Source organism: Euprymna scolopes, chromosome 16, assembly GCF_053919585.1.
Source record: "Euprymna scolopes isolate OS-2025 chromosome 16, ASM5391958v1, whole genome shotgun sequence".
Taxonomy (NCBI): Eukaryota; Metazoa; Mollusca; class Cephalopoda; order Sepiida; family Sepiolidae; genus Euprymna; species Euprymna scolopes.
This window is the reverse complement of record NC_136497.1, coordinates 109,600,480-109,626,727: the sequence shown is the minus strand read 5'-3', so window position 1 is coordinate 109,626,727 and position 26,248 is coordinate 109,600,480. Positions and strand designations below refer to the sequence as shown.

The 26,248-nt window shown below is 26.9% G+C and overlaps 1 protein-coding gene across 7 annotated transcripts in view; it reads right to left on the bottom strand.

Annotated features, from left to right (window-relative positions):
* LOC145296047 (regulating synaptic membrane exocytosis protein 2-like) overlaps positions 1-26,248 on the bottom strand; it is an 874,180-nt gene that overhangs the window by 296,304 nt on the left and 551,628 nt on the right. For 3 of the 7 annotated variants that reach the window (XM_080142091.1, XM_080142092.1, XM_080142095.1), the window contains one exon: positions 17,463-17,525. The exons of the other annotated variants lie outside the window; for them this stretch is intronic. In XM_080142091.1, coding sequence (XP_079998217.1) covers positions 17,463-17,525 — 63 coding nt within the window. The remainder of the gene's footprint in view (positions 1-17,462; positions 17,526-26,248) is intronic. 7 annotated transcript variants of the gene reach the window in all.

The window sequence follows — 26,248 nt, the reverse complement described above, 5'->3', positions numbered from 1 at the left end:
GCCAAGTTTTGTTGCTCTACTGTGATGGGAAGTGGGTCAGGGGCATTACTTATTGCACGCCCCTCATTAATAAGTTGAATTTAGTTTTGTTCAAAAGGAGAAAATTTCTATGTTTTCTTGAGTTCCTTAAACTTAAGCTCCAAATTTAAACCATTTTCTAGAATTGAAGTCATTTAATGGATTTGATCAAAATATGAATACGGATTCTAGACATAAGGCACAGTAGCATTATATGTCGATTTTAATTTTTTTAATGAGACATATAAGTCGTACAAAGCTGTTCTGCTCAATGAATTCAATTTATTATTAACCAGCGGAATATTTGTATTGGAACGGATATTCTGTTTGTACTATCATGTGAAGAGAAAATATCACATAGATTAAAAAAATAATTCAGCAAAAGTTTAAGCATTTAACAGGGTTTTGTCATTTGAACAGTTTATCTGGAACAACGAATATGAATAGAACTAATAGTCTAGAAATAATAATGATATTTATTTAAGTGGCCTACACCGTTGGGTTGGGTTGCTAGATAAAACAGTGAAAAAATGAATAGCAATGATAAAGGTCGGCTGGCATTTTTGTATTTTTTACACAAATATATCTTCCAATTAAGATAACCTTTCTCGGTATCTAGTAGAGAGGAGTAGGAGGAGAGAGTGTTGATGTCTTGTGGCTAGCAGGAAGTTCTATGCTTGCTCTGTAAATCCCAAAGGATCTTCAGGTGGAGTGCTTAAAAGTTCTGGTTGAAATTAATACATTCAGGAGTCTGATTGGTCATAGTATAACGAAACAACTTTACTAGGGCTACTCTCCATATAAGCAAATAAATAGTAGTGACTGCTAAAAACAGATCATAAGTGGATCTGTTATGCTCTTCCTTTGAAAAGGAGATAATTAACCTTGAAAAATCACACATGATTGATTGAAAATAAAATACAGTAAATAGGAAATAAACGAAAATGATTTTATTATATATTGTCTCTTTATATCTATTATATTAGTTCAATGTATTCGGTGCCCATAACCTTAGCCATCAATAAATAATAAAAAATTAAATGTGTGCATATGGAAGGTGAGCAAAAATGAAATTAAAGCAAAAATACAAAAAGGAATAAGTAAATATTTTGTTTGTTTAAAGAAAAAACGAAATTAGTTTGGTCTTTTTATTATGTGTATTTTTAAAATCTGTATTCCTCTTGTAGGTAAACAGCCTAGACTTATTATCAATCCCCAAAGAAAAACAACCCAAACAATATTACAATAACATGTCTGTTTAATTTTGCAGATGTGTGATGGGAAGTTGCCAGTTAAGTAGAGATCATAAAGGCCATATTCTTTGTGAACGTGAACACACATAACACAAGGAGAAGCTTCCGCAGTCATATCCAGCCCCTAACAACATCTCAGAAAGAAAACAACCTACAGCTGTGAACTAAAAGACTAGAGAAAGACAGTACTTATTTAGAATTACACTTATTAAAAAAAAAAATGCAGAAAAATCTTTAAGATGTACATATTTGTCACGGAACAAAGATGTCATATTCCCAAAATCTGATAAATTGGTCAAGTAGGTTTTTTTAACTAAGAAAATCAAATTTTATGACTAAGTGAGTTGTAGTGTATTTTAGTCAGCCATGTTTTTGATCCAACATAAATAAGGGGGAGACAAAACTATTCAAATACACCTTTTATAATGAATACATTTAGTATGAGAATTGCTAAAAATCGTAAATTTTTATTTTTTTAGTTAAAAAAAAAAAGACTATTTGATCAATTTATGTAATTTTTGGAATATGACATCTTAATTCTGTGACAGGTATGTACATCATAAAGATTTTTCTGTATTTTTTAAATTCTTTTATAAGTGTTATTCTAAATAATAAGCACCAGAAATACTCCTGTTGATGTGGAGTTTCTGGATCAGAACACTATGAGTCTGGTTGAGGACACTCAATCGCCTGGCAACAGGAATGGCTAAATGGGGCTACAAAACTGATTCCATCATCTGTGAATGTGACAATGAAGATCATCCGATTCAGTACTGCCTTGTCTGTAATTCACTGTCCAATCAGTGCAGCTTAAAAGAGTACAATAATGCAATGGACCATGTAAAAAAAGCAGAAATAGTTGCCCTATGAAGTCTATTTTACTATTCCATTTCACATATTGCTATAAGAGACCTGGTAAGTTTGGCTAGCTCAAGTGTAAAATATTGCATTGTTAAACGCATCACAGATTGAATGAACACATCGTAAGAATGCACCCCACCTTGTTTTATATACTGTAAATAGTGTATAATTTTTTACAATGAACAGTTTATCATTATATACTGTAAATGGTTTCTAATCATATACCGTAAACAGTGTATAATCATATACCATAAACGGTGTACAATCATATACCGTAAATGGTTTCTAATCATATACCGTAAACGGTGTATAATCATATACCGTAAACAGTGTGTAATCATATACCGTAAACGGTGTGTAATCATATACCATAAACGATGTATAATCATATACCGTAAACGATGTACAATCATATACCGTAAATGATGTATAATCATATACTGTAAACGATGTATAATCATATACCATAAACGATGTATAATCATATACCGTAAATGATGTATAATCATATACCATAAACGGTGTATAATCATATACCGTAAACGATGCATAATCATATACAGTAAACGATGTATAATCATATACCGTAAACGATGTATAATCATATACCGTAAATGATGTATAATCATATACCGTAAATGATGTATAATCATATACTGTAAACGATGCATAATCATATACTGTAAATGGTGTATAAATATCTACACTAAACAGTGTATAATCATATACCGTAAACAGTATATAATCATAATACCATAAACAGTGTATAATCATATATCATAAATGTTGTATAATCATATACCGTAAACGGTGCATAATCATATACCGTAAATGGTGTATAATCATATACAGTAAGCAGTGTATAATCATATACCATAAATGGTGTATAATCATATATCGTAAACAGTGTATAATCATATACTGTAATCGTTGTACAATCCTCTTTTGTCATATAAAAATGGCAGGAATTGCTGTTGAAATCAGTAAATGTTCATGCAGATAATACTCCTCCTTTGAAGTCAACTTTCTTAGTGCAGATTATTTGTAAAACTTAAAACCAACAAATTCATTGTTTGTTTACTTTATAATGGTGAACTGCATTAATAATCTTACATATTAATCAAAGGCTGACAGCATTTTCACATCTTCCTTATCAGGTCAGAAAAGTAAGATCTTAGCTATTTCATTAGAAAAAATTATAATCAGCAAAGTGAAACACCTGATGGAACAAAATATGATCAAAACTTCTATGCCATTGTATTCTGTGACAGGATACATTGGCAAAACCATCTGAACTCTGAAAGAAACATAGAAAAAAGAGAAGATAAAAAAGCTGTAATTAAGCTATGGTTGGAGAAAAGGGAAGTCACTAGCTTTATAGAATGACATCATAAGAACAGAATATAAATAGGTTGCAGGAATCTGTTCAAATCATCAGTTCCTAAGTCTCATCTCTGATAACAGCATATGGGGAAAGGGTCAACAACTCACAAGGGATCAACAAAATAAAGTTTTAAGAAGTAGGATTGGGAGTTCAGTACATTATTCAGCACATAAGCCAAGGAGAAGGCACAGATGGTAAATGTGACATGTAAGAGAAAGAAATACATGCAGTATCAGGGGAAATGCTCCATTCCAAACGAAAACCAGCAATTCAAATTTTTGTAATACAATAAAGACAAAAAGAAATGACAGTACTTGTCTAAAACATTCAAATAAAAATATCTATACTTTGGATACTTTAAGCTATAAAAGAACAACTATTACAGCTACTAGTTGCTTATAATTTTAACAATCTTTATCTGATGTAATATACTGTTGAGTAATTCAGTGATATGATATCTGATAATAGAATTGAACGCTGATCTCCCATAACAATAATTGATAACTTTTTTTTACTGTCACATGAATTTATAAATTGAGTCTCAATAAATCAGATTAATGTTCTTTTACTGAAGTTACGGACTAAGAATAACTCACATTTTTAAAATAAGAACATCTCCTTTAAGAATAACTCACATTTTTAAAATAAGAACATCTCCTTTAAGAATAACTCACATTTTTAAAATAAGAACATCTCCTTTAAGAATAACTCACATTTTTAAAATAAGAACACCTCCTTTAAGAATAACTCACATTTTTAAAATAAGAACATCTCCTTTAAGATGGAACTGTGACATCAAGAAAAAGTCATATTTAATTATTACATTAGACAAAAAATTATTACATTTCGTAAAAATCTTTTCACAAAATTGCCATCTCATTTCAGATGAAGAATGAATAAACTGCACAATATCATTCGGTCCTGATACCCAAAAATATTTGCATTGCCACAATTTCCTAGATGAAGCAAATCGGTTTGTACATGTGAACGATTGAACTTCATGAAGCCAAATATTTATTTTACAGATCATCAGAGTATTTCAGCTTAAAAGCGTAACATTAGCAATATCGTTTGTCTGAAGATATTTATATCATGCAACACATTTGAATGTTTGTTTTCATATTGAAAAAAGTCCAAATAGGACAAACTATTTTATTGCTGGCAGTTATTTAATTTTAATAAAGCAATTACATTCAATGATCAGCTAAATTTTATGGCAGTTATTTGTGGCAGTTATTTAATTTTAATAAAGCAATTACATTCAATGATCAGCTAAATTTTATGGCAGTTATTTCATTTTAATAAAGCAATTATATTCAATGATCAGCTAAATTTTATGGCAGTTATTTGTGGCAGTTATTTCATTTTAATAAAGCAATTACATTCAATGATCAGCTAAATTTTATGGCAGTTATTTCATTTTAATAAAGCAATTACATTCAATGATCAGCTAAATTTTATGGCAGTTATATGTGGCAGTTATTTCATTTTAATAAAGCAATTACATTCAATGATCAGCTAAATTTTGTGGCAGTTATTTCATTTTAATAAAGCAATTACATTCAATGATCAGCTAAATTTTATGGCAGTTATTTCATTTTAATAAAGCAATTACATTCAATGATCAGCTAAATTTTATGGCAGTTATTTGTGGCAGTTATTTCATTTTAATAAAGCAATTACATTCAATGATCAGCTAAATTTTGTGGCAGTTATTTCATTTTAATAAAGCAATTACATTCAATGATCAGCTAAATTTTATGGCAGTTATTTGTGGCAGTTATTTCATTTTAATAAAGCAATTACATTCAATGATCAGCTAAATTTTATGGCAGTTATTTGTGGCAGTTATTTCATTTTAATAAAGCAATTACATTCAATGATCAGCTAAATTTTATGGCAGTTATTTCATTTTAATAAAGCAATTACATTCAATGATCAGCTAAAATTTATGGCAGTTATTTGTGGCAGTTATTTCATTTTAATAAAGCAATTACATTCAATGATCAGCTAAATTTTATGGCAGTTATTTCATTTTAATAAAGCAATTACATTCAATGATCAGCTAAATTTTATGGCAGTTATTTCATTTTAATAAAGCAATTACATTCAATGATCAGCTAAATTTTATGGCAGTTATTTGTGGCAGTTATTTCATTTTAATAAAGCAATTACATTCAATGATCAGCTAAATTTTGTGGCAGTTATTTCATTTTAATAAAGCAATTACATTCAATGATCAGCTAAATTTTATGGCAGTTATTTGTGGCAGTTATTTCATTTTAATAAAGCAATTACATTCAATGATCAGCTAAATTTTGTGGCAGTTATTTCATTTTAATAAAGCAATTACATTCAATGATCAGCTAAATTTTATGGCAGTTATTTCATTTTAATAAAGCAATTACATTCAATGATCAGCTAAATTTGATGGCAGTTATTTGTGGCAGTTATTTCATTTTAATAAAGCAATTACATTCAATGATCAGCTAAATTTTATGGCAGTTATTTGTGGCAGTTATTTCATTTTAATAAAGCAATTACATTCAATCATCAGCTAAATTTTGTGGCAGTTATTTCATTTTAATAAAGCAATTACATTCAATGATCAGCTAAATTTTATGGCAGTTATTTGTGGCAGTTATTTCATTTTAATAAAGCAATTACATTCAATGATCAGCTAAATTTTATGGCATTTCTTTCATTTTAATAAAGCAATTACATTCAATGATCAGCTAAATTTTATGGCAGTTATTTCATTTTAATAAAGCAATTACATTCAATGATCAGCTACATTTTATGGCAGTTATTTGTGGCAGTTATTTCATTTTAATAAAGCAATTACATTCATTGATCAGCTAAATGTTATGGCAGTTATTTGTGGCAGTTATTTCATTTTAATAAAGCAATTACATTCAATGATCAGCTAAATTTTATGGCAGTTATTTGTGGCAGTTATTTCATTTTAATAAAGCAATTACATTCAATGATCAGCTAAATTTTATGGCAGTTATTTCATTTTAATAAAGCAATTACATTCAATGATCAGCTAAATTTTATGGCAGTTATTTGTGGCAGTTATTTCATTTTAATAAAGCAATTACATTCAATGATCAGCTAAATTTTATGGCAGTTATTTCATTTTAATAAAGCAATTACATTCAATGATCAGCTAAATTTTATGGCAGTTATTTGTGGCAGTTCTTTCATTTTAATAAAGCAATTACATTCAATGATCAGCTAAATTTTATGGCAGTTATTTGTGGCAGTTATTTCATTTTAATAAAGCAATTACATTCAATGATCAGCTAAATTTTATGGCAGTTATTTCATTTTAATAAAGCAATTATATTCAATGATTAGCTAAATTTTATGGCAGTTATTTGTGGCAGTTATTTCATTTTAATAAAGCAATTACATTCAATGATCAGCTAAATTTTATGGTAGTTATTTGTGGCAGTTATTTCATTTTAATAAAGCAATTACATTCAATGATCAGCTAAATTTTATGGCAGTTATTTCATTTTAATAAAGCAATTACATTCAATGATCAGCTAAATTTAATGGCAGTTATTTGTGGCAGTTATTTCATTTTAATAAAGCAATTACATTCAATGATCAGCTAAATTTTGTGGCAGTTATTTCATTTTAATAAAGCAATTACATTCAATGATCAGCTAAATTTTATGGCAGTTATTTCATTTTAATAAAGCAATTACATTCAATGATCAGCTAAATTTTATGGCAGTTATATGTGGCAGTTATTTCATTTTAATAAAGCAATTACATTCAATGATCAGCTAAATTTTGTGGCAGTTATTTCATTTTAATAAAGCAATTACATTCAATGATCAGCTAAATTTTATGGCAGTTATTTCATTTTAATAAAGCAATTACATTCAATGATCAGCTAAATTTTATGGCAGTTATTTGTGGCAGTTATTTCATTTTAATAAAGCAATTACATTCAATGATCAGCTAAATTTTATGGCAGTTATTTGTGGCAGTTATTTCATTTTAATAAAGCAATTACATTCAATGATCAGCTAAATTTTGTGGCAGTTATTTCATTTTAATAAAGCAATTACATTCAATGATCAGCTAAATTTTATGGCAGTTATTTGTGGCAGTTATTTCATTTTAATAAAGCAATTACATTCAATGATCAGCTAAATTTTATGGCATTTCTTTCATTTTAATAAAGCAATTACATTCAATGATCAGCTAAATTTTATGGCAGTTATTTCATTTTAATAAAGCAATTACATTCAATGATCAGCTAAATTTTATGGCAGTTATTTGTGGCAGTTATTTCATTTTAATAAAGCAATTACATTCATTGATCAGCTAAATGTTATGGCAGTTATTTGTGGCAGTTATTTCATTTTAATAAAGCAATTACATTCAATGATCAGCTAAATTTTATGGCAGTTATTTGTGGCAGTTATTTCATTTTAATAAAGCAATTACATTCAATGATCAGCTAAATTTTATGGCAGTTATTTGTGGCAGTTATTTCATTTTAATAAAGCAATTACATTCAATGATCAGCTAAATTTTGTGGCAGTTATTTCATTTTAATAAAGCAATTACATTCAATGATCAGCTAAATTTTATGGCAGTTATTTGTGGCAGTTATTTCATTTTAATAAAGCAATTACATTCAATGATCAGCTAAATTTTATGGCAGTTATTTCATTTTAATAAAGCAATTACATTCAATGATCAGCTAAATTTTATGGCAGTTATTTGTGGCAGTTATTTCATTTTAATAAAGCAATTACATTCAATGATCAGCTAAATTTTATGGCAGTTATTTAGTGCAGTTATTTCATTTTAATAAAGCAATTACATTCAATGATCAGCTAAATTTTGTGGCAGTTATTTCATTTTAATAAAGCAATTACATTCAATGATCAGCTAAATTTTATGGCAGTTATTTGTGGCAGTTATTTCATTTTAATAAAGCAATTACATTCAATGATCAGCTAAATTTTATGGCAGTTATTTGTGGCAGTTATTTCATTTTAATAAAGCAATTACATTCAATGATCAGCTAAATTTTATGGCATTTCTTTCATTTTAATAAAGCAATTACATTCAATGATCAGCTAAATTTTATGGCAGTTATTTCATTTTAATAAAGCAATTACATTCAATGATCAGCCACATTTTATGGCAGTTATTTGTGGCAGTTATTTAATTTTAATAAAGCAATTACATTCATTGATCAGCTAAATGTTATGGCAGTTATTTGTGGCAGTTATTTCATTTTAATAAAGCAATTACATTCAATGATCAGCTAAATTTTATGGCAGTTATTTCATTTTAATAAAGCAATTACATTCAATGATCAGCTAAATTTTATGGCAGTTATTTGTGGCAGTTATTTCATTTTAATAAAGCAATTACATTCAATGATCAGCTAAATTTTATGGCAGTTATTTGTGGCAGTTATTTCATTTTAATAAAGCAATTACATTCAATGATCAGCTAAATTTTGTGGCAGTTATTTCATTTTAATAAAGCAATTACATTCAATGATCAGCTAAATTTTATGGCAGTTATTTGTGGCAGTTATTTCATTTTAATAAAGCAATTACATTCAATGATCAGCTAAATTTTATGGCAGTTATTTGTGGCAGTTATTTCATTTTAATAAAGCAATTACATTCAATGATCAGCTAAATTTTATGTCAGTTATTTCATTTTAATAAAGCAATTACATTCAATGATCAGCTACATTTTATGGCAGTTATTTGTGGCAATTATTTCATTTTAATAAAGCAATTACATTCAATGATCAGCTAAATTTTATGGCAGTTATTTGTGGCAGTTATTTCATTTTAATAAAGCAATTACATTCAATGATCAGCTAAATTTTATGGCAGTTATTTGTGGCAGTTATTTCATTTTAATAAAGCAATTACATTCAATGATCAGCTAAATTTTATGGCAGTTATTTCATTTTAATAAAGCAATTACATTCAATGATCAGCTAAATTTTATGGCAGTTATTTCATTTTAATAAAGCAATTACATTCAATGATCAGCTAAATTTTATGGCAGTTATTTGTGGCAGTTATTTCATTTTAATAAAGCAATTACATTCAATGATCAGCTAAATTTTATGGCAGTTATTTCATTTTAATAAAGCAATTACATTCAATGATCAGCTAAATTTTATGGCAGTTATTTGTGGCAGTTATTTCATTTTAATAAAGCAATTACATTCAATGATCAGCTAAATTTTATGGCATTTCTTTCATTTTAATAAAGCAATTACATTCAATGATCAGCTAAATTTTATGGCAGTTATTTCATTTTAATAAAGCAATTACATTCAATGATCAGCTAAATTTTATGGCAGTTATTTGTGGCAGTTATTTCATTTTAATAAAGCAATTACATTCATTGATCAGCTAAATGTTATGGCAGTTATTTGTGGCAGTTATTTCATTTTAATAAAGCAATTAAATTCAATGATCAGCTAAATTTTATGGCAGTTATTTCATTTTAATAAAGCAATTACATTCAATGATCAGCTAAATTGTATGGCAGTTATTTGTGGCAGTTATTTCATTTTAATAAAGCAATTACATTCAATGATCAGCTTAATTTTATGGCAGTTATTTGTGGCAGTTATTTCATTTTAATAAAGCAATTACATTCAATGATCAGCTAAATTTTGTGGCAGTTATTTCATTTTAATAAAGCAATTACATTCAATGATCAGCTAAATTTTTTGGCAGTTATTTCATTTTAATAAAGCAATTACATTCAATGATCAGCTAAATTTTATGGCAGTTATTTCATTTTAATAAAGCAATTACATTCAATGATCAGCTAAATTTTATGGCAGTTATTTCATTTTAATAAAGCAATTACATTCAATGATCAGCTAAATTTTATGGCAGTTATTTGTGGCAGTTATTTCATTTTAATAAAGCAATTACATTCAATGATCAGCTAAATTTTGTGGCAGTTATTTCATTTTAATAAAGCAATTACATTCAATGATCAGCTAAATTTTATGGCAATTATTTCATTTTAATAAAGCAATTACATTCAATGATCAGCTAAATTTTATGGCAGTTATTTGTGGCAGTTATTTCATTTTAATAAAGCAATTACATTCAATGATCAGCTAAATTTTGTGGCAGTTATTTCATTTTAATAAAGCAATTACATTCAATGATCAGCTAAATTTTATGGCAGTTATTTCATTTTAATAAAGCAATTACATTCAATGATCAGCTAAATTTTATGGCAGTTATTTGTGGCAGTTATTTCATTTTAATAAAGCAATTACATTCAATGATCAGCTAAATTTTATGGCACTTATTTGTGGCAGTTATTTCATTTTAATAAAGCAATTACATTCAATGATCAGTTAAATTTTATGGCATTTCTTTCATTTTAATAAAGCAATTACATTCAATGATCAGCTAAATTTTATGGCAGTTATTTCATTTTAATAAAGCAATTACATTCAATGATCAGCTAAATTTTATGGCAGTTATTTGTGGCAGTTATTTCATTTTAATAAAGCAATTACATTCATTGATCAGCTAAATTTTATGGCAGTTATTTGTGGCAGTTATTTCATTTTAATAAAGCAATTACATTCAATGATCAGCTAAATTTTATGGCAGTTATTTCATTTTAATAAAGCAATTACATTCAATGATCAGCTAAATTTTATGGCAGTTATTCGTGGCAGTTATTTCATTTTAATAAAGCAATTACATTCAATGATCAGCTAAATTTTATGGCAGTTATTTGTGGCAGTTATTTCATTTTAATAAAGCAATTACATTTAATGATCAGCTAAATTTTATGGCAGTTATTTCATTTTAATAAAGCAATTACATTCAATGATCAGCTAAATTTTATGGCAGTTATTTGTGGCAGTTATTTCATTTTAATAAAGCAATTACATTCAATGATCAGCTAAATTTTATGGCAGTTATTTGTGGCAGTTATTTCATTTTAATAAAGCAATTACATTCAATGATCAGCTAAATTTTATGGCAGTTATTTGTGGCAGTTATTTCATTTTAATAAAGCAATTACATTCAATGATCAGCTAAATTTTATGGCAGTTATTTCATTTTAATAAAGCAATTACATTCAATGATCAGCTAAATTTTATGGCAGTTATTTGTGGCAGTTATTTCATTTTAATAAAGCAATTACATTCAATGATCAGCTAAATTTATGGCAGTTATTTGTGGCAGTTATTTCATTTTAATAAAGCAATTACATTCAATGATCAGCTAAATTTTATGGCAGTTATTTGTGGCAGTTATTTCATTTTAATAAAGCAATTACATTCAATGATCAGCTAAATTTTATGGCAGTTATTTGTGGCAGTTATTTCATTTTAATAAAGCAATTACATTCAATGATCAGCTAAATTTTATGGCAGTTATTTGTGGCAGTTATTTCATTTTAATAAAGCAATTACATTCAATGATCAGCTAAATTTTATGGCAGTTATTTGTGGCAGTTATTTCATTTTAATAAAGCAATTACATTCAATGATCAGCTAAATTTTATGGCAGTTATTTGTGGCAGTTATTTCATTTTAATAAAGCAATTACATTCAATGATCAGCTAAATTTTATGGCAGTTATTTCATTTTAATAAAGCAATTACATTCAATGATCAGCTAAATTTTATGGCAGTTATTTGTGGCAGTTATTTCATTTTAATAAAGCAATTACATTCAATGATCAGCTAAATTTTATGGCAGTTATTTCATTTTAATAAAGCAATTACATTCAATGATCAGCTAAATTTTATGGCAGTTATTTGTGGCAGTTATTTCATTTTAATAAAGCAATTACATTCAATGATCAGCTAAATTTTATGGCAGTTATTTGTGGCAGTTATTTCATTTTAATAAAGCAATTACATTCAATGATCAGCTAAATTTTATGGCAGTTATTTGTGGCAGTTATTTCATTTTAATAAAGCAATTACATTCAATGATCAGCTAAATTTTATGGCAGTTATTTGTGGCAGTTATTTCATTTTAATAAAGCAATTACATTCAATGATCAGCTAAATTTTATGGCAGTTATTTGTGGCAGTTATTTCATTTTAATAAAGCAATTACATTCAATGATCAGCTAAATTTTATGGCAGTTATTTCATTTTAATAAAGCAATGACATTCAATGATCAGCTAAATTTTATGGCAGTTATTTGTGGCAGTTATTTCATTTTAATAAAGCAATTACATTCAATGATCAGCTAAATTTTATGGCAGTTATTTCATTTTAATAAAGCAATTACATTCAATGATCAGCTAAATTTTATGGCAGTTATTTGTGGCAGTTATTTCATTTTAATAAAGCAATTACATTCAATGATCAGCTAAATTTTATGGCAGTTATTTCATTTTAATAAAGCAATTACATTCAATGATCAGCTAAATTTTATGGCAGTTATTTGTGGCAGTTCTTTCATTTTAATAAAGCAATTACATTCAATGATCAGCTAAATTTTATGGCAGTTATTTGTGGCAGTTATTTCATTTTAATAAAGCAATTACATTCAATGATCAGCTAAATTTTATGGCAGTTATTTCATTTTAATAAAGCAATTACATTCAATGATCAGCTAAATTTTATGGCAGTTATTTGTGGCAGTTATTTCATTTTAATAAAGCAATTACATTCAATGATCAGCTAAATTTTATGGAAGTTATTTGTGGCAGTTATTTCATTTTAATAAAGCAATTACATTCAATGATCAGCTAAATTTTATGGCAGTTATTTGTGGCAGTTATTTCATTTTAATAAAGCAATTACATTCAATGATCAGCTAAATTTTATGGCAGTTATTTGTGGCAGTTATTTCATTTTAATAAAGCAATTACATTCAATGATCAGCTAAATTTTATGGCAGTTATTTGTGGCAGTTATTTCATTTTAATAAAGCAATTACATTCAATGATCAGCTAAATTTTATGGCAGTTATTTCATTTTAATAAAGCAATTACATTCACTGATCAGCTAAATTTTATGGCAGTTATTTGTGGCAGTTATTTCATTTTAATAAAGCAATTACATTCAATGATCAGCTAAATTTTATGGCAGTTATTTGTGGCAGTTATTTCATTTTAATAAAGCAATTACATTCAATGATCAGCTAAATTTTATGGCAGTTATTTGTGGCAGTTATTTCATTTTAATAAAGCAATTACATTCAATGATCAGCTAAATTTTATGGCAGTTATTTGTGGCAGTTATTTCATTTTAATAAAGCAATTACATTCAATGATCAGCTAAATTTTATGGCAGTTATTTGTTGCAGTTATTTCATTTTAATAAAGCAATTACATTCAATGATCAGCTAAATTTTAGGGATGTTGTTGATCACTGAATTGAATCTCACATATATTCTCTTTGATCAAGGATTGATTTAAAAAAAGTTCATTCAACCATTTATAACTCCTTCCATCTAAATGGAAATATATCTTGCTTTTGCTGTTGTAAACATGCTATATTTTGTGTTGTTTTGAAAATGACTCTTTTGATAGGTTATTCACCAGATCAATGTTGGCTGCCTGTGACTAATTTGCTTTTTCTTTTTCCTTATAGTACTGTTCTATACAGTCAATTGATTTTAAACATTTTTTTACTTGTTTTATTTTCTAGCTAACTTGATTCTTTCTAGCTGGATATTGTCCACCTAAGCGCACAGTTTATTCCTGTATCGTAATTCTTCTTGTTGGCTATAAAATGGTTCATACTTTTCACTCACTTTTACTTATTTGTTATCATAAATTTCAAATCTATATATATATTTATATATATATATATATATATATATATATATATATATATATATACATAAAAGTGAGCGTGTGTGTGTGTGTGTGTGTGTGTGTACATTCCCCTATGCAATAACTGTCAATTTTTAGTCTACAGACTCGAAATTTGATATACAGGGTACTGAGATTTGGGAAAATCGATGTGATCGGTTTTTGGCCAGAAATTTGGCAATTAAGGGGTCAAAGTTCAACGATTTGACCTTTGAGAACTCTACCAAACTCCTCCGACAATTTTGGGTCTACGCACTTGAAACTTTAGATATAGGTTCCTTGGACGTGGATCTAACTTAATAACTTTATTTGAGCCCAAAACAATAAATTTAAAGGGGTCATAATAGGGGTCAAAGTTTAAAAAAAATGACCTCTGCAGTCTCTTCCAAATTACTCAGACAATTTCTAGTCTAAATATTTGAAATTTTACATAAAGGGTATTCAGAGATAGGGCAAGCTTTTTCATCAGTTTGGGTCGAAAATTTTTAGTTACCGATATATAAATGTATATATGTATGTCTGTTTGCATGTTTGTCTTAAACTTTCAATAGAGGCAACAGATTTTACCAAGATCAGTATCGTTTTAAAGTTCGACCTTTCATATGACAAATATCGAAAAATTGGCTAAAAACATTAATATCTTCCTCTTCAACTAGGCACTTTTCTACGGGGGGCGGGGGGGGTCACTTTTTTTGCCAATATTTTTTAAAGTTATCCTCTCCTTTAGATTGTCTAGTCTTAATTTTAAAAAATGGTGCTTCCGGTTTGGCGATGGTCGTAACAGCATAAACGTTAGGTTTTACCCCGTTCTTTTCCTCCTTTGCGGTACGGGTTGGAGCCTGCCTTCCTACTACCACTTTTTTTACTTTTTGCTCAACATACACATTCAAACACCCGGGCAACGCCAGACTGAAATGCTAGTATATGAAATAGATAAATTATTCCAATGAATACGGAAAATGTTATTGTGAAAAACGGTTGAACAAAAGAACTAAATTATATTGTTGTCTTATTAACCAAATATTGCTGTTTTGTATTGCAACACACTTGAGGGCCAAGAGACTCTTATAAATGTTACGAACAATATGAAAAAAAAAGTCTGTACTAAAGAAAATCCCACCCCACACATTAGAAATAAACATTTTAAATTCTAAAATTATATATTCATGTGGTTGAGTAATATATTTATCTAAACAATTGTGATGAAAGGCAACACAATAATGCGACCAGCTAAAACTAATAATGAAATAATAACAGTGATAAAATATGTATATTAATATATATATTTCGTCGCTATTATTATTTTATTATTAGTTTTAGCTAGTCACATAATATATTTGAAGAATAAATAATAAAATAATAAATAATAAAATAAGTTGAACAATAAAACAAAATGATGAGATATAAAAAGTATGACAAAATTATCCTTGCTTTGAAAACCACAAAAAAATGAACAAATTTCATGTAAAATGTAACCCTAATAGCAGCAAAGCAGATAACTATACATACATAAATCTATTGGTGCAAACCTCGCTGCTGCTTCACGCTCTTACATTATTGACCTTCAGATCAAAAACTATTCTTCATGATACAGTTATTGTAGAAGCAATAAAAAATCGCATAACATGTTATGCAATTTTTTCAATTGGGAACAGGTTTCATTCTCATTAAAATGCTAAATTATCATTAGATTTTAAAGTTAAGGATGATTTTAAATTGTTTTGGAATATTGTTTTCAATGATGATTGATATTTTGCATTATTCAGACTCTCATTTCTTATTTTGGAAATTAGTTTTATAATGTTTCAGCCAACCTTTTTCTGATGCATTTTCTCAAACTTTTAGATTCTATATAGGTTCCCAAGTTTACAAAGATTAACCAAAAAATATTGTGAATATATCAACCAGGTTGAGACTAGTGATTAAAATAAGCCAAATTTAAATGGTTTGAATACAAATTATAATTATTCGTTACTATAACTTTTATCATTTAATAATGAAATCAATATTTTAATTTGACGCAATTGTAGCAAATACAGAAATATATATATATATATATATATATATATATATATATATATATATATATATATATATATATATATATGTATGTATGTACACAAGAAAACAACAACAAAAGATTCAACATTAAAACAACATTTACAAGCTAAACTAAATGACCTTCCAATGTACCATTTGATGGAAGGGAATTCTAAATGCAATTCAAGTGTTGAAATTATCACTTTTGAGAAATCAATTTTGTCTAAAGATTAAAACTTATGGCATCATCAAATTTATGGATTCCAATATTTATTTAAAACAATACAGCAACAATGAGATTTTATAATGACTTTTACATCTTGTACACATGTATGAATACACATATATACATACTTAACTTACACATATATACATAAAACATATATACGATGTCATGTACATACATTATACATGTACAGTGTTTCATGTATGTAGATTTTAAATTAGTGCAGTGTATCAATATACAAATACTTTTATACAAAAATATATACACATTCTCACATACATTTAATGATACACACACACATACACACACAGAGAAAATTGAACACACTTGTATACAGCATACAAATATTTCACAACTCATATGCATTATGTAGACAAAACAAAATTTGCTTAGTTAAAATGTATAATATTAATGAACTTAAAATATTAATATATATATATATATATATATATATATATATATATATATATATATGCAAGTTTATAAATGCTGGAGATGTGCAGAATGTATAATCTAACACTGACAGCTCAATACATTAGAATCCTTTTGGGTAACTTAAAGAATGTACACATTCTTAACTCGGGAAAGAAAAAAGAAGAGATAGAGACAAAGAAGGAAATGAACAGACATGAAATGGAATTTATAATGGAGGAGGAGGAGGAGGAGGAGGAGGAGGAAGATATAAGTCAGAAACTGAAACACATATGTACAGGCACACAAACAGGTTAAGTGGAAAGACAATGGACAAACAGACTGACAGACACACAGACAGCATTTAATTGTTAAAAGTCAGTGTCAGTTGGTTCGATCACATATTCTACAGCAACTAATTTTGCAGACCCACTTGCTTTGAAGCTTCCTTCCCATTCTTTTGACCTGCGCTTTTGCCTCGGCCTTTCCAGACAAACTAGAAATTATAAAACAATAGTTATGATAAAACTGTGTTAACAAATATGAAGAACAATATTTTATGCAAATGTAGATAAAGAATACTTGACAAAACAATATTTGTTAAGCTAGAAAATCAATCAAATGGAGTGAGACATGAAAAGGCATACAAGATAACCCCTCTGAAATGATTGGAATTGATGTAGGTGGTTGAGAAATATAATTATCTGCATTTAAAATGCACTTATTCTTGAGTATTAAATAATTAAAAAAGAAAGAAGCAATAAGATATGAGATTAATATTTCGTTAGGTGTAATCATTTTATATTTTTAAATATTTTAGTTAAATATAGAAAAGGTAGGATTTTTAAAATAATTCAACAAAAGAAAAAAAACAAGGATCATTATATCATAATTTGTTTGTACATTTTTCACATTCTCAATCGGATTCACACAATTCAGATTGAAAATGATATCAAATTTCCTTTCACTTTTGAGATGTTTAAAATTGCCACATTATATCTTTTATGTGATAGCAGTTACTTTATTTAACATTTGAAAAAAAAGTATGAGACTTTAATTTAATAAAGTCTCATATTTTTTTTATTCAAATGTTAAATAAAGTAACTGCTATCACATAAAAGAAATAATGTGGCAATTTTATCGATAGATTTTAACAATTTACAGAAAAACTAAGTTTATAAGACATTTCAACATTATAAGTTTTAAAAGTTCTAAAGAATATATTGCTAAATATTGGTAAAATTAGATTCCATCCAGAAAGGAGAAACATCTTCAATCATAATTTAACCAAATATATTCCTGAAAAGTTCGTTCTTGCAAATAGTAAGATGTAAATTAAACTATTTTTAAAAATAATTGAATTTTCTTTCCAACTCATTGTAAGCATAGATCTGATATACTCAGAGTTCTTTATTACCATAAACACAAAAAGCAGAGACATGCAGGATAATGGAGATTAATTGGAGGTAAATTGCTTTACATATTTAAAAAGATGCAAGTGTAAAAGAGTTTGCTGAGAAAGAAGCAGATCAAATGGAGGTGAGTTCAAGTGCCACAAATGTCACAGTGTTGACATTATAAAAGAAAAACACATAAATGTCAGAAATAATTGAGACAACGTAGGTATTTTCAGAGATACAAAATTAATCCAATGGTTGAACATTGATAGAGAATAAAGTGTTAAATCCAATTTAAGATTAGTGAAATCAGTTGAAAAATAAAGCGAAAGTTACAAATTATATATATATATATATATATATATATATATATATATATATATATATATATATATATATATATATATATATATATATATATATAATTAATCAGGTCCTTAATGTTTCTTTTTCATGAACAATGATTGATATATTTGTCACATGATTTTAATGGAACCTAAAAACTCAATATTTATTTAAATATATAGAAAATCAAATGATAATAAGAAAAGAAATATTTTAAAATCAATTTCAATTATTGAGCTTTAATTTATTGAGTCAAAAAGGCATACAATATAATTGATTTATGATTCATCTTATTAAAAATGTTCTATGAATGGCAGCTAATTTGAGCAATGAATGAGTCGATAAATTTACATTAAAATATTTTGATTTTATGATTAGAACCAAAAATTGCCTTTTAAGGATTGTTTGGATTATTCAGACTACTACCCTCAGCATGGAATGAGAACAATCTACCCCTGTGAATCAAATAAAAGGTTCCGTTTGAAATTCCGTAAAGATTCACGAGTTCAACATAAAGATTTGCAAATTCAAAAAAATGCACCTGAAGAAGGCCATTACATCAACTGAACCATTGTGAAAATAACATCCAAGATAAGTATAGTAGTCCAAATAATACAGTTCATGATTAGGCAGATCCTAAAAATGCTGCTTGGTATGATTTGGAAACAACTTCTAATAACAAAAAACAGTTATGGTAATTTGAATTGGTAAAAAAAAAAAAAAACATTTAAAAAAAACATGATCAATGTAAATAACTGGTGCAAGAGTTAAAAGTTTGAAATAATCAATGAAATAATCAATGAAATAATCAATAAAATAATCCATAATACAAAAAATTTATTTTCTTTCCATCTTGCACAAGATATTTACAGATTGACGAGATATTATTTCACTATTCCATATATCTTATTAAAGTAACCGTGATTTACTGCTTTCTTAAAAAATTAAATATAATAGTTTTATGCAATAAGTTGTTCTCAAATAAATCACCTAAAGTCTCTATGAATCCAATTAATAAAATTTCCAGAAACAACATTCATCGATATGAAAATATACTGGATACATCAATGAAATACAATAATAAAAATTTAACATTGGTTTGTGGAAAAATATTACTTTTTGTTAAATGGTTTAGTTTTAATGTTTAATTTTAATTAATAATATTAAAAATGTGTTGACTGAACGTGATAACTGTAGTAACCTAAAAACATCATCCAAACATATTGAGAAATAGACATAAAAGCAAATTATATTTTTGATATGATTTACTGTTTTATTTTATGAATCAATTCAAACACAAAAACCGATTTGTGAAATTCAAGAAGAAAATAGTGAATTGATCAAATGGTTTGTGAAATTTCAAGCAAGAGATTTCTTACTGATTGATGCTGCAAATTCAAGTTGACCAATTACAAGACATTAATTAAAAGTTAAGTAAAACATTATACCACATTAGCTAACAGACTAAAAATACTTTAAATCAGGCAGTAGTAATAATCACTTGCACCAGCTTGTTTATGTTAGTTGCTTTTATATTAGTGGTTTTCATGTGTGGTTTATACATAACTTCAGAAAAAGACACCATTGAAAACATCATTACTTGTTTAAATAAAATGAAAAATATATGTTCAAGTGAAAAGTGGACAATTTACCATAATACAGAAAAGATCAATTAAAGTGGACACCATCAAATGTATAAATATCACCTTAAACAATTTGCAATGAAAAAAATATCTTATATTTAAATTGGAAGGATATTATATGAACACATTCTTGATAAATGATTGAATCAAGTGAAGAATGCAGCAATGAAGAATAACTATGGAGAATTAGAAAAGACTTAATGTTTCTTGACCAAACATGTTACATCCCCATTAGAAATGTTTCACTCATATTCCACACTACCATTTGTTAAAGTCTTTACCAAATTCTATGAATGAAAAAATATTTCAATCCTCTCGGAATCTGCAAAAGACACTTCAAGTGTGTTGAGAAAGATGAAAGGTTCTTGGAGGATGGAATTATGAAGTTGCTTGAAAGTCGGCAGACACTAGAGGAATAATAAAAGACAATTAAATATTTTTTCAGGATGTTTCATGAGTAATGAGAAGAAAATATAAATTCATGTTTAATTAATTAGAATTGATTTATTCATTAAAAGTTATGCATTTGTAATAACTTTCTTTTAATGATTTACAATGTTCATAAAACCATTTTGTGAAGAAAATACACCTTTAGTCCACAAATTCGTTGGCCAAACGAAACGAATGAATGAGAAAAAAAGAGATTCGGAGCTGGAAAATAAGAAACGAAATATTCGACTGCAAATAATTTGCAGTTTTACAACAAGTTACCAAAAGAGACAAGAAAAAATGTTATTTGTTTGATTTTAAGGTTTTAGCTATATATATATATATATATATATATATATATATATATATATATATATATATATATATATATATATATATATATGTATGCAATAATTAAAATATGTCTGAATTTTATTTGCTTTAAGTCATTATGCTACTTAAAAGTTATATAAAAACTTAAAATTAATGATTACTCTTTTACAAATAAATACAAAATTATGAAAAAATTATTGAATAAGATTAATATTTAATTATAAAAACATTTACACTTTTGATTTATGAAAAATATATGATATATATAGTTTGCTAAAAAAAGACTGTTTAAATCTTTTCAAAACTATTTATACAATACATGCAAAATAGTATTTTCTGATGAACAAAAAAAAATAATATGCATTGAAATTTCTTATTTTATGAAATGTTAAATAATAATAAAGAATATACTTTAAGTATTTCAATAACAATAATTCATATTAAACAATAGACATCACTAGCTAAACCTAAAAACTTAAAATAATCTAAAGCAAAACAATAAGCAAAAAAAATTGTAGCCAAATTAATTTCATCACCTTAATTCAAAATGCTAAAGATTTGTGCAAAAAAGCTGAAAATGACTTTATAAAAGCTGGCAGTATTTCAGAAAACTAAAGCGAATCAATCACAAATAAAAGTTTTCTTTAAAACATTCGCCAAGAAAATGCAAATTCGTTTTATCCATGTTTCTAGTTATATGGGTGCAAATCTTATTCTATAAAAATTAATACTATAATGGAAATAGACATTTGTTTGTTGAAATGATGTATAAAGCAAATATTTACACTTTCAGAACGATAACATGAGCATAAAATTATTATTTCCGGGATGTTTTTATGATGGAAGAATTTCCTTCAATTTAGGTCCAGATAATTTGTATGATAAAACATGAATAGTAAAATAGAAAGAGACAGTTATTTTCACAAAATTTGTTTCATAAAAAACTTTAGAATTTTGTTATTTTTCATTTGTCAAAATACATAATTTTAAAATATCTACAGGTCATCAATGCCAGAAAGGAAAATTATCAAATATAATCTATTAAGTTCAATCTAAAGCCTATGTGCAGAAATTTGAAAGTTTTACATTTTTAAAAAGTATTAGTACCAATTTAAGTTATTTACTTTTAATTTTATTATTTATAAATTTAGGAAATATCAAATAATATTTTAAATAATCTAATTTTATCATATCATAACAGAAATGAACAATCAAGAATAAGTCATTTTCATGATGTGCATATAATTTCAGAGGGGTTAACAAACACTGAAAAGCAAAGATTTCAAGCATAAAACATACAATGGTTAAAAATTCCACATATTTGTATTTAAGATCTGAAAATCAGGCTAAATAAAAAATATAAATAAAAGTATAAAACAATCACTGCAATAACTGGTCTAAAACAGTTCTATATAAATGAATTAACATAAAAAAGATCTTTAAAAATCTAGTACATTCAGATGGCAAAAATGCATACATCATTTTCTATATTTTGTATAATATAGTTTCTAAAATGAAGAATGCAAAATATAAACTGCAAAACTACATAAATTTGGCAATGCACTTTTTGAAAGAGCCATTATTCATAAACAAAATGCAAAGAAAAAATATATTATGTAATTTATATATATATATATATATATATATATATATATATATATATATATATATATATATATATATATATATATTAGTTGTTTGTGAAATATTACATAAGGATTTTCATGTTCCATTACCTGCAAGTTAAACAAAAAAAAAATCAATTTTTTCAGGAAAAATTTTCTAAAACAAATAAGGTAATTAATTCCATTAAAAATAACCGATATTTAAAAAAATATATCAGAGTAAAAGCTGCTTTCAAAATAACTGATATTCATCAAAAAAGAAAATAAAAATATTGTTTTCAGATAGGGTTAATTTATTAATGTTTTGTACACTTTTGATAAAAAACTACTTGTATTAGTCGTTGGAATGCAGTGATGCTATTTTAGTTTTTAATTTTTATTTCTTTGCAAAACTCTTATTATATTACTTAATCTAAAATATGAGTCATCCCCCTTACTGATTTATATTTTAAGGTGAGTATTTTAAAATGTTTCATATTAATAGCCATCTGTGCGGTTTTTCAGTACTTTTTAAAATTGTAGTGAAGTACATTATCATATTGCCAGTTCAACAATAACAAATGAAAATTGGTTAGTCAGAAAGTCTGATTTGTCAGCTTAAATGCTATTTGGGTCTAACTTTGAAAATCCAATGATGTAACTTTATATGTTGGTTGTGTTTAAGGAAAACAAGTGTTAATAATTATTATGCCCAGAACAAAAACTTAAAAAACGACAGGAGGTAAATTCTTTATATGAAGACACCATTGTCAATCTCCTTCATAATTTGGATTCTAAAATGCATACTAAAAACTGCATGTTAAAAATGTTGATATTATGTGTTAAAAATATTGACTAATAGTTCATATCAAAAACATTTATTTTCATCTAAAACATGAAATTATTAATACTTGACTTTATCTTATTTTATGATGGTATAATTATAGTAAAATGAAACTATTAGTGAAATACACTTTTAAAGCCCAAACGACTTATTATTCAACAAAGAGCAAAAATGAAAAGCAATTTGTATTATTTGGATTGTTCGGACCATTGTTTTCATCTTGGGTGTTATGCTCAAAACGTTTTAGCCAACCTCAAACTTTCTTCACGTGTAGCTCTTATTGGTGAATGATGGAAAGAATGTTTTGTCCTTTTTTCCAAAGAACCATAGTCGATAGTATTCAAAATGTGTATTTATGAAATGAAAAGAGCATCAGGTCATTTCCATTTGGGTCTGTACTAATTTGAAATAATGTTTCAGAATTTTTTAGATAAGGATTCATAATATTTGGATTGTTCAGACTACTGTTCTCATCTTTGGTGTTAATCTCATAATTATAAAAGAAAGAACACAACCAATTAAGATATTGAAATGCCAAACATTTTTATTTTATTTAAGTAGCTCTATCTTCCCATCATTAAAGTGAAGTTATTTTAGTTTTTAATTTTTATTTGTTTGCCCATTTTTTTAAATTTAAGTTAGACAACTCCTACTATATTTAAAACCTGAGTTATCCCCTTTGTTGATTTTTATTTTAAAGTGTTTATTTCAAACGTTTTATATTATATATTCAAATGCCTTTAAAAATAAATTGTAGGAAAATTTTCTAGTCAGAAGCAAAGTTTTATGAGTTTAAATACTATTTGGGTCTGACTTTGAAAACCGACAACACAATATTATATTGTAGAAATTGAATGTTCTCATTTTAAAAGCATTGTTGACATAGAAAAGTTGAATTATTAAAAACTATCTGACCCGTGCTCGGATTGTTGACATAGAAAAGTTGAATTATTAAAAACTACCTGATCCATGCTCGGAAAAGCAAATTAAGTTAAGAAATTTCATGCCCAACCTTGGAGAATTTGTTATTTTAAGTTGATGTTATTTCTTATTAGTATTAGCACAAATACCATTAATGTTAAGCAAATGAAGCCAATACCTCTGTAGATGTTCATTTGAATTTGCTCATATATGGTAACCTGAATAGGATATATTTCTAATTGTAAAAAAAAATGAAAATGATCAATTTCTAACTGTAATTTTTCTATTACAAGTAGAAATTGATCATATTTTCAATAAAATCGTTTGATTAGAGAAAATCAAACAATATTTGTATTTATATATTTCGCTAAAATCCGGAATAGCAGAACTGGATTCAGCTTACTCCATTTGTAGTCGAAACTGCTTACATAAAGCATGTATATCTACAGATGCCTATACGGTAAAAGTTCCAGATTTTCAACTGAAATACAATTGTTACAATATCATTTGTTTATAAAATTATTAAGTGAAAGTACAGAATAATTAACGTGTTAAGAAAGTGTTTGTGAATGATAGCATTATTTCAGCATTCAGTATGTAAAAAGGAAGTTATTTACCTGCATTTTCATAAATGGCAACAGAAATTTCAGAATTCGCTGTAAGCATGGAAAGTTTCCATCATGATCATTTTTTTGTTTAGTAGTCGCTAATTTTAAAATGTAGAAACCCCCTTCCTCAAAAAATAAACTGTAAAAAAAATCGAAAATTTGAAATAATACCTCATACCCTCAAACAAAATAAAATGAAAATTTTCTTACAAAAACTGAAGATGCCACCACCCCAATTGTCCTGTTACAAAATTGAGAAATTAATCCTTATAGACTGAGGCAGTTTTAATTTTGTTTCAATCCAGTGATTGTTTAAATGAAATGTATATGCTGACCGTTGGAAAAATAGAAATCTAAATAAGTAATACCACATGAGTTGATTCACCTGAGAAAACTTTCATGCCAAACCTTGTTCAAAGCCTTGGAGATATTAACTGCTCTCATCTTAGATTCATTTAACTTATCCAGTGTGTAGTATATATGTTCAGAAATGACCGTTAGGATATCTGCTCTAGAATGGGATTGCCTAAGTCCAAAATATTGGTCACAGATAAGTTTAGTCTTATCAAGCTAATACACTATTGCTAGATAAATGATTTAAAGACTATAGTGAAAAACAGGGACTTATGGGACAATAATTTTGTGAGCCACTTATTTTGCTAGAGTTCTTGGAAACTGATACCGATAATGTAATTATTCAGCTATCAAGATTCTGTAAGGCATTTGGAATAGAATGTGGAAAGGACAAAGGGCAGTTCAGTAGAGCATTTATTTATTATTATAGATAAGATCTGGTTCACATGCTTAAGAGTGTCAAGGTTTTTGATGATAACCAGGACATGAAAAAGGGTGATTAATGATTAGATAATTTGGTTTTTGTTTGTAGTGGAAAATTAGGGAAACAGTGGTTTGTGGAGTTCAAGGTGAAATTAGGGTAAATTGATGAGAAAATCATTAAGGAATTGTTTGTTGCCATAGAAGCAACTTCATTGTGGATTGATAAGGAATTGTTGATTGATCACCATACTATTACAGATTTTCCAGAAATTGTGAGTTCCTGATTTCTGTGACATAATGTGGTTTCTAGTCATCTCA